Source organism: Pholis gunnellus, assembly GCF_910591455.1.
Source record: "Pholis gunnellus genome assembly, chromosome: 24".
NCBI classification, from domain to species: domain Eukaryota; kingdom Metazoa; phylum Chordata; class Actinopteri; order Perciformes; family Pholidae; genus Pholis; species Pholis gunnellus.
In genome coordinates this window covers 1,328,859-1,339,362 of record NC_136551.1, presented here as the reverse complement: position 1 = coordinate 1,339,362, position 10,504 = coordinate 1,328,859, and the positions used below count along the sequence as shown (strand labels likewise).

General features: G+C 43.1%; 1 protein-coding gene across 2 annotated transcripts; it reads left to right on the top strand.

The window, feature by feature from the left end:
• Positions 1-3,919: 3,919 nt before the first annotated feature.
• pou3f3b (POU class 3 homeobox 3b) lies at positions 3,920-5,612 on the top strand (the record flags this gene model as incomplete). 2 transcript variants are annotated; one of them, XM_079185989.1, is made up of 2 exons in its annotated part: positions 3,920-5,158; positions 5,514-5,612. In XM_079185989.1, the coding sequence occupies 2 exons, from the start codon at positions 3,956-3,958 to the stop codon at positions 5,610-5,612; spliced, it is 1,302 nt and encodes a 433-aa protein (XP_079042115.1). The 2 variants fall into 2 exon arrangements, with proteins under 2 accessions (XP_079042115.1, XP_079042114.1); XM_079185988.1 differs by having other exon boundaries at positions 3,956-5,167.
• Between the last annotated feature and the right edge of the window lie 4,892 nt (positions 5,613-10,504).

The window sequence follows — 10,504 nt, the reverse complement described above, 5'->3', positions numbered from 1 at the left end:
CATCTCGACTCCAGTGCACAAACATACAGCTTAATGCGACTAGTGTTTCCCCCCTTTATTGGGCTCACCATGGCTACCAAGTGCTGGGCTCAGAAATGCACTCCCCATCAATGAGGGAAGAGAGTTAACCCGTGAGAAGAAAAATAACCCTCAGCAACGTATACCGACAACCAAACGACTTCTTCTTCTTCACAGATTCGAGTTAATGTGCGATAGATCATTAGTGATGGACGTTTGAAAACGCAGCCGAAAGTTGTGACGGACTGAAATGATTATTGTCTGCCATTAAATAACTGCCTGTGACCGGATCTCTTTTTACATCTGCGCTTCTTTTTGTAACAAATCGGTCGCTTTAGTTTGACATTTCTCGACATTTCGCTTCTTGAACAGCTCCAAAACCCAAACCAGCAAAGTGAAGACAGCATCCAGCAACATTGCAGGCTATTTATAAGCATTGGTTAGCAAGCTAGGGCACATCAACTTTAAACAAACTTTGCAGCGGCGAGATCGATCTATATTAAACGATTTCATATTGCACTTGCCTACGCGATCCCTCTGGAGGATTCAACCGAGGGGTCTCTCTCTCTCTCTCTCTCTCTCCCCCCCCCCCCCTCTCTCTCTCTGCTTAAAATGTGATTGATTGCACTTTTCTCTGGTGGACATTCACTACAAAACAGCACAGCTTATCCATCTGCCCGCTATTTATATAAAAAGCAAAAAGGCAGGGGCGCAAAAGCAAACAGCGGCGCGCATATTGATTTTTACGCGTTCAGTGTAAACGTGAAAAAAAAGGAAACGCATTTGCAATTCGGTTTAAAATATAAGAGAATATGAGTGCATATGGTCGCAGAAGGCTGAAATATCATTTAAAGCAGTCTATGAGGAAGCAGCCACAGTGAAGCGATGCGCGAGAACGCGTTTAACTCTCACATTCCTCACGCGTAAAAAGAAATCCGCATAGATGATTGTTGACTTACCTTGTGTCCAAGAAAAGGGAAATAGCTTCACATTGTTCACGTGGAGCCTGTAAATGGTTATCTCCCTTTCCTACGACTCGGTGCTCCCTAAGATTTTCTTTCCTCTGCCTCAACTGAGCAGGAGCACTCCTCGGCTCCCGCTATTATTTTCACTAAAATATATGAAAATTTATGCAAATGAAAATCAGCACTAACTGTTCGTCTCTTGTTATACTTGGGGATGATTTTTTTCCTCTCCCCCTTTCTTTCTTTCTTTTTTTTTGCATACAAAATAAATGAACTCCCCCAGCAGGGAACTTGGGGACCTTTTATAATAAGCAAATAAATAATAAACACATCATATATCAGAGAGGAGTGTGTTTTTTTGTATCGCAGCGCGGTGATTTCGGGGAGCATTTCCTAAATGCCTTTTGACTCTCCTTTTATATATATTATGTATTATTTTCATTTTGAGGGGTTATCTTGTATTCGAGCCTTTTTCTGCATACTTGGTGTCACGTTTCTGTTGGCCGCCTGAGACGTCCTTTCAAAGCTTGCAGTGTGGATTGAACAGCAGTAATTTAGACAGAAATCCTCACTGTATATTAATGAATAGAGGGGCCCCATGGTCCTGGCCCCTAGCCTGCCTATTCAATGTAAACAAATCCACGAGGCTCTCTGGGTTTTGAGCCCAGTCCAAATTAAATCTACTGGGATGAAGGGGGGGGGGGGGGGGGGGGTGGTACTGGCATGGAGTACACAAGTACTCCCCTGCCTTATATTTGCCCTTAAATCCCTTTTGCAATAAAATCATTGCGTCATCTTTGATTTGGAGAGCTTAAGCGCCAGTGTTTGGGGTTACGCACGACATGCAGCTCTAACCTTTATACAAAACATAGTTAATCCTGTCAGAGAATCACCTGCCAGGCCTGGTTTTGGTCAGGTGGACTCAACAGGCTGCTGACACCCTAAACTGAACCAATGGGTGCAGTGGGAGCCATATATTTGGCACTTATAACCACCCATGGGTGCGTCCATAGGCGCAGGGGTCCCACGTACTAACAAAGGCCTCATTCATGTCCGGGGTGATGTGGTCATCTTGAGGGATGGTGTGGGCTATCTCTCGATTGTTTTCCCTCTTCTTCTTCTCAGCAGACGTTTGCAGCACCGCCACCCTGCACGCACAAATCCCCCAAGGACTGCTCAATTTGCCCTTGTTTTGTTTGCCACTTTCTCTTTCACTGTGCTTCACTGAGGTTGCCTGTGCGTGGCGTTTCCGCATGGAAGCCTCCCCGCAACCTTTGTGCATTTAACTCCTGAGGAGCCGAAGTTGCACCGGCTCCTGGCTGCACCGCACTGCACTTCCTCTCTGCGTTGTGTTTTACTTGTGCTGCTCTGAGGCTCAGGGTGCAGTGTCATGGTTCCCCCGTATTAACAACCATGAGTCTGAAAGAGATTTTTTTTATATGCTCATAAACAGTGCTTGTGAATTTCGCCTAATAATTTTGAACTGCTAATCTACCAATTTAACCACACCAATGCACCTCATCTACATATTTATAACAAGATAAAGCGTTTACCATTCAGACAACCTTTTTTAAATCTTTCCTGTATTTTTCATGGGTGGCCCAGAGGGAACTAAACCCCTAACATGGCAATATGGACGCCTTATACTATTACACAACTACCACATCATTATTATGATTGTTACCAATAGATCTTATAGTGTGAAATGCACTTGCCTGTTTTGAATTGAAGCCTTGTATTAGTCCTAGTGTGTGTCTTTGTAACAAGAATAACAGAAAAAAACAGCTTAAATACAATTATATTTAGTTGTATAGATTATCTTTCTATTTTAGCTGGAATACATCTTATTCAAATTAATACTTTCAAACAGGTGCACTTGTAAATATAGGGCAGAACATATTGAAGCTCAACGTGATGGTAGTTTGACTCTTGATGATGATGATGATGATGATGAGAGGTCACAACTAGAGTTCACAGTTTTTTTTAATATTTGATTTTTCCCCTTCACCCCTGTTTGTGTACTAATACCTCAGTACTATTTACTACCAAGTTGTGTTCCCCGTTTTGTTTGGACTGCAATTAAAAATCAGCCAATTGGAACAGCCGGAAGGAGGGCTCGTGCGCCCGGAGCAAGGCTGGCGAGTCCTGCCAATCACACCCCGGGTAACCAATCAACGGGGACGCACGGGGTAAACATCCGTGCGTCGTCGGGCTTGGAGAGGGGGGCGGGGGGGTGGTGGGGGGGGCGGGACTACACTGCCTGTCAGGGAGAGAGAGAGAGACAGAGAGAGAGGTGGAGAGAGAGAACAAGCGAATGAGAGAAGAGGCTTGCAAGCAGCGCCGTACGCTGTTATACTGGATTGTACTTCATCGGGAGTTTGCGGTTTGGCAGGTTTATATACATCAAAACAGAACAAAGAGATAGGCTCTACAGTGCTATAAAAGAAGAGAGAGAAAAGAATAAAGCGAGGGAGAAATCTCGGCAACTGAATTACAAAAGAACTGAGGACACTCTGCTAATGTTTTTCACATCCAAAGGGGACATAAACCTGGACTTTGTACATTGTGGACAATTTGCAAGGCTTTTTGTTTTTTGCGAGCACCAAAAGTTTGTATGGGACATCGCTTTTTTTCCCCTGTATATTTGAATTTTAATGCTCACAATTTCATCGCAGTGCAAAACTTTCTACACGGACTGCACATGGTTTCAAAGGGCTTTTGAAAACCTGGATTTTTATTCGCCGATATCCATGCTCAACTAGAATGCTGTAAATACATGCGGATTTTATTCAGTTTTCTCCCATCGTTTTTAGGCTTCTTTTGCGTTTTTACGCGCGTCGATGGTAGTGCCAAAAACCTACTCATACTTTTAAAGTTTGAATAATTCATGAGATACAATTTGCCTGCTCGAAAGAAGTGACTGTAAAAAGGGAGGGGGGTTATCCACAAACATATTCATAAGGGTTGACGGAATGGCCACCGCGGCTTCCAATCCTTATCTGGCCAGCAATAACATCTTATCGTCCGGCTCCATCGTGCACTCTGACTCTGGAGGTGGCATGCAGCCGGGCAGTGCTGCGGTTACCTCGGTGTCTGGGGTCTACAGGGGAGACCCTTCAGTCAAGATGGTACAGAGTGACTTTATGCAAGGCGCAATGGCAGCGAGCAACGGGGGACACATGCTGAGCCATGCCCACCAGTGGGTGACATCCCTTCCGCACGCCGCAGCGGCCGCAGCAGCAGCCGCGGTTGCTGCAGCTGAAGCCGGATCACCATGGTCGTCGAGTCCTGTCGGGATGACGGGCAGCCCCCAGCAGCAGGACGTGAAAAACTCCGGCAGAGACGATCTGCACACGGGCACTGCTCTGCACCACAGGCCCCCTCACTTAGCCCCACATCAGACTCACGCCGGGGCTTGGGGGAGCACGACTGCCGCTCACATTAACTCCATATCCGGGGGACAGCAGCAGCAGCAGTCGCTGATCTACTCCCAGCCGGGAGGGTTCACTGTGAACGGGATGCTGAGTCCGGGGAGCCAGAGCCTGGTGCACCCGGGCTTGGTGAGGGGGGACACCCCGGATCTGGACCACGGCAGCCACCACCACCACCATCACCACCAGCAGCATCACCAGCACCAGCACCACGGCGGCGTCAACAGCCACGACCCGCACTCGGACGACGACACGCCGACCTCGGACGACCTGGAGCAGTTCGCCAAGCAGTTCAAACAGCGGAGGATCAAACTGGGCTTTACGCAGGCGGACGTCGGCTTGGCTTTGGGCACCCTGTACGGGAACGTTTTCTCTCAGACAACCATTTGCAGATTCGAGGCTCTGCAGCTCAGCTTCAAAAACATGTGCAAGCTCAAGCCTTTGTTAAACAAGTGGCTCGAGGAGGCAGACTCGACTACCGGCAGCCCCACCAGCATCGACAAGATCGCGGCGCAGGGGAGGAAGCGAAAGAAGCGCACATCCATCGAAGTGAGCGTCAAGGGGGCTTTGGAGAGCCACTTCCTAAAATGCCCCAAACCCTCGGCCCAGGAGATCACCGGCCTGGCGGACAACTTGCAGCTGGAGAAAGAGGTGGTTAGAGTGTGGTTTTGCAATAGGAGACAGAAGGAAAAACGGATGACGCCCCCAGGAGTGGCTCAGACGCCGGAGGATGTGTACTCTCAGGTCGGCAATGTGAGTGCAGAAACACCGCCCCCCTCCATGGACTGCAAACGAATGTTCAGTGAAACATAGAACAGCACACAAGAATATTTTATATGAAATTAAACTGATTAAAAAAAGCATACAGACTGTCGCCAGGATAGCCACATTTTTTTGATACTGTGATTGTGAGGGAATATGAATGAGACTGCAAATGTGTTATCTATTTTTCACAAGAAAAAAACAGAAAGACAGAGAAACAAACAGCAACCTTTCCCTTTTTCCTCCCAACCCCCCCTCTGAAAAAACGCACCGTTAACCTTCTTCCAAGCCCTGAAATGTCTTAACCTAAAAGGTTCCTTCTGCTTTTTTCTTTCAGGGGCATTTTTTAGTAGATTACTTAAAAGATGCAAGTGAAGCGAACGACCAGAGGGTGACAACTACAAGTTCATTCCACCAGGTAATTTTGGCGCATTAAGACACACCAAGAGGAAACCAAGTATTGTTTTTATTCTTTTTTTTCTCTCCCCTCTTCAAAAATACTCCCTCTCATTACTCTGTGTTTGATTGAAGAAACAAAGGAGCAGGCATTTTGTATATTTAGAAATGGGACTGAACCGCCTTCCCTCCTCTCCATGCCTCACAATAACAAGAGGGGAAAAACTGCAACACTATGAACAAGAGTGACATCCACGAAGCTTCCATCCTGATTTACAGCAGCTGTTTGTTTATTCTGAGGTGGACTGCATGGTTGCACTTACACACACGCGGAGGATTAGGGATATTTTTGTTTGTCACCTTGAGGCCCTCGTGAGCCCAGAAAGAAAAGACAACCTGGACCAGGACCGTCCCCACCTGATCTCAAAGATCACCTTCTTTTTTGGAGTTCTTATTATTATTTAATGGACTTTGACACCGTGAGTGGATTTTTCCTCCTTTTTTTCCAACGAATAGAGCATAAGACATTTGAAAAGACTTCAACTGCACTTATTTGAAAAAAAAAATCTGTTGCCAAGTGTGACTGAGTGGGTGCTGTGGATACACTATTATTGCTGCCCTTTCTAAGCAGTATTCTTTGGTAGGTTTTAATAAACAAAACTCTGTAAAGCCGGCAATATAGATCACTAGATCAGATACTGATCTGAGTTATTTACTTTATATTTTTCATCAGAAGTACTTGTTTTAATATTTTATTCGGAATACATATGAATGATTCCAAACGGTAATTTATTTCCCCCCCTTGCAGGAACTTGTGTAAGATGCTTTTCCCTTTTCTTGTTTTATCTTAATTTCTTTCTTATATTTTTGTTGTTGCCCTTATTTGTTTAATTTTGTATTATCGTTTCTAAAGGAGCACAAATCATCATAAGCTGACATTGACCGTTGTTAGGTAATAAGGGTATATTTTGATGTGATAATTTGATTGTAATTTAATTTCAGTAGTGATTCCGTACGAGCTGATTGAAACACAATAAATTTGTTAGAATGAAATGCAATCATCTTGTGTTTTGAGATTTATATTCTTATCGCATATTGGGCTGTTTATTTTTTTTTAAAAAGGGGAATTACCTGTGTGCTATTTATTTTTTTGCATGCAGAAGCTAATGAAGAAAATGGTGGACTATTTTGTCCCAGATGGAGCTGCGAGCTAATAATAACCTCCGTTAGAATAATACAGAACAAAGAGTCTTTGTAGAGAGAAATGAAAATACTCAACCTTTAATCTAAGAATATGTTTTTTTTCTATTTACTAGAACATAAAAAAGATAAATTGACGTATTATTATAGCATTTACGGTATTACGAGCTTATAAATTATTGCCTGCGCTTGAATAAATGTCCACCAGCGTTGATATGATCATCCCATAACTGTGTATTACCATTTAAATGAAACATCGCGGTCAGTTGCAGGCCTGCACAATGGCTCGCCTGTTTGTTTACATCTGCTGCCTCTTGAGGCCTTGGGCAAAAAGCAGGAGCCCTAACCTCAGCCTGCAGGCTGGAGTACGGGCAACAGTTTCTGTGCAGTGGGGAGGGAAAATAGAGAGCATCGGGAATTCTTACAGCAATTCTAACGTCCATGCTGTGGGAGCTGATGTATAGAGCGTCGTGCAATGTTATGTAACAGTAACGTTGCAGCTTAAAGTCCATATCCTGAATCCCATAATGCTGATAAACGCATAATTAATAGCCTGATTCATGCGCTCGTCAGTGCAACACAAAGCCACATTTATAATCTGCGAAATAATTGATTTGCAGTCACTGAAATAGCGAAATTGAAGTTATAGCTGGTTGCCTTTGCAACGTTATGAATGCAAGTGTCTAATAACTCCATCCACATGCATGTGTCGCTCCACAACTCGCAGGTGTGTTCTCCATAAGTCGGTGAGCTGACATGTGTTGGGATGCGGGGCAGTGGGTCAGAGAGCTTATTGATTCTGTCTGTCCGCAGCCAGACTGCAGGTTACTGAGGATGAAACGCTGAAGTGCTGTTTGACACGTCGGAGTGGTTTCAGATTAATATCTGGATTGTTGTTTCAGGACTTTTGACAGGCTTAGTGCGGGACAGATGCAGGGAAAATACTGTTCCAACAGGGGCTGATTATGGGCTTGTTTCTATTATGTTATACCTGGTATTGACTCTGAATGATAGAGTTAATATTTTGGCAGTGTTATCATTTATTTATTTTACAACAGGACTATTTTAATTCTATTTTCGTCACGGCTGCGAGAGGCAAATGTGTTCCTGGGTTCCAAACTTCTTTTTTTTCTTTCTTGAGCTGTCTTGCTCGCCTATTCAGCAAAACTCACAAAACGTGTCCTCTCGCTGCAGGATTTGAATTTCGCGGATGATTTCCCATACTAGTTGCTTAGCAACAATGATATAGAGAAGTGGGCATCATCTTTCTTTGTCTCCATTAGTAAAAGTGGCAGCAGAGACACGCTGTGTACATGTGCAGTCCTCAAAACTTTATTATTTCCTTGCGTAATTTATACACAGATGTGTTGAAGCCATTTGTAAGGACCTTTTAAAATGTTAGACAATTTAAAATGAGTCTACTCAAAGCAACACGAGGTTGGTCTGATTTTTTTTAAATTGTGTTGAAATATCTGGCGCATTATAGAACAAGAAGCCTTTTCAAAATAAAAGCATGTGTGCAGTGAGGCTCCACTTTGGCCTCGTGTTGCCAGTCTGCTCATTATGCATGCAGCTCAGCGCTCCTCTGTATACAATCCAATGCAAAGTCACATGACGTGCTAAAATAAGCCTGCTATGCTGCCCAACGCACAAGAGAGGAACACTTGAGTTATAAGTAATAACAAATCCCATACAGCGGACCGGTGCGTTCACGCGTGCGGATCCCACAGAAATACCTTTTAGAGCAGCAAACCGCTCGCGTGGCTGGTGCAGAAATATCATTTGACCGAAAGGCGACACAGGAAGAGTTTCAAATCTCATAATGGGTTTTGGTGCGCCTATTCACCAACAGCTTTGCCTTTTTCATGGGTCTTCAAAACCATGTTGGCAGCAGCATGGGTGTGTACGTGCGCGCGCACGCGCGCGTGTGTGTTTGTGTGTGTGTGTGTGCACCAATACGTTCAGGCCCGAGGAGCACTTTGCTTTCCCTGCTATTGATTTAGGACGCCAGTGGCCCAAACTGGCTCGTCGCGCTAATTAAAGCTGCTCGTTGTCACACCACTCTGCTCTTTAAAACAAGACTTCAGCGGGGAAGTGGAATGACTCCGGATTCGTCCCATAAAATCTAACTTTTAATGCCTGATTATTATTTATAACATTTCATGTGGCGCCTGTCTGCAGCCAGCGCCCTTCAGTCACTAACAAGTTGTAACCATATAGTTCTAATAGAATAATATCTAATATTTCATACAGCCTTCTAAACAAATAGTTTCATAATTAAACATATGTCTAGCGATTGCATTGTGGTGTGTAGTTCTAGCTTTAGGCCTGCTGCATTTAAATAAGAAACTTTTAAATTGCTTTGCAGATATTGTTACGTTTGTAAATATGTTAAGATACAAGGCAACACCCTCAGAGTGGCATTTATATAACACACTTTAGTTTCTTTTGATTATATACACACGTTTGTTTATACTTATATGGCTTTTTAGAAAGAAAAACAACTTCTATGTCATGAGGGATATGAAGTATGATAGACAGCACGTCTCTATGTCATACACTCAGGTGCAGTTACACGTGCAGACGAGATACAGTTACACAATGTGTCACTTAAAAAGACTAATAACTCGTCAATGCATGGTAGGTCGGTGTCAAGCTCATTCTAACCTGGTGGAAATGTGCATGCTCACAATGGTTCCCCCCTCACACTGTATTTACTCCACGTGTCGAGCGCATGAATATGGATTATTCTGAGCTCTTCTCCACAGGGAGCCTCCCTCTTCCACGTCCACACGGATTTATCTTTGCTCAGAAAATATCCTTCTGTCTGCTTGTGACTTTTGATCATTATTATTACTGTTATTTTACAGTAAGTATTTATTTGGTTCAATCCTTATTGGTGCTGTCTGTCATGCCACCAATGCGGGTACGATGCAAAGTCTAGTTCACATTATTATTATTATTATTATCGTTATTATTAATAATAATAATTATTATCATTTATCACTTTTATTATTATTTATTATATTGTTCTTAAGATCATAAGCTGCAACAACAACGAGGAATTGGTGTTTAATTTGATTAGTTTTTGAAGTTATTTTTGTCAACAGATTAATTTGGGACAATTCAGTATATATATATATATATATATATATATATATATATATATATATATATATATATATATATATATATATATATATATATATATACATACTCGTGAGTGTTTAGCCTTTAGCCTTTATTCTGTTTTATTGTTATTATTATGCAGGTTCATGTATAAATAGAAGACAGGCTGACGACAGAATGACATTACATTTACGGGACACCTTTTCTCTTCTTTCAGAATATAAAGAGAAACTATAAAACCAGGACAAAGGATTATAATAGGCCAAGATGTAAATATAGCTTATCAAGTCGTTTTGGTGGCAGCAGAAGAAGAAGAAGAGCAGAGAAAGAAGAGGGGGACGTTTTAAAATATGACGCGACTCTCGGGGGTTTCCTCTCTATAAATTGTGAAGGTCATGGTTTTGTGAGCATGCAGGATGGATAGGTAGAGGAGGGGTGACTGGAGTCTGCAGCTCAGCCAGAGGTAATGTGCTCCAGCATCTCATCTGCCTGTCTGCATTTCTAAAGTAGTCTCAGCTTCTTCTCCCCTCCCTCTCCCTTCTGTCCAAACACCGATTTAAACTTATATTCAACACAGGGGATTGTTTTTGATTTAATTGACGC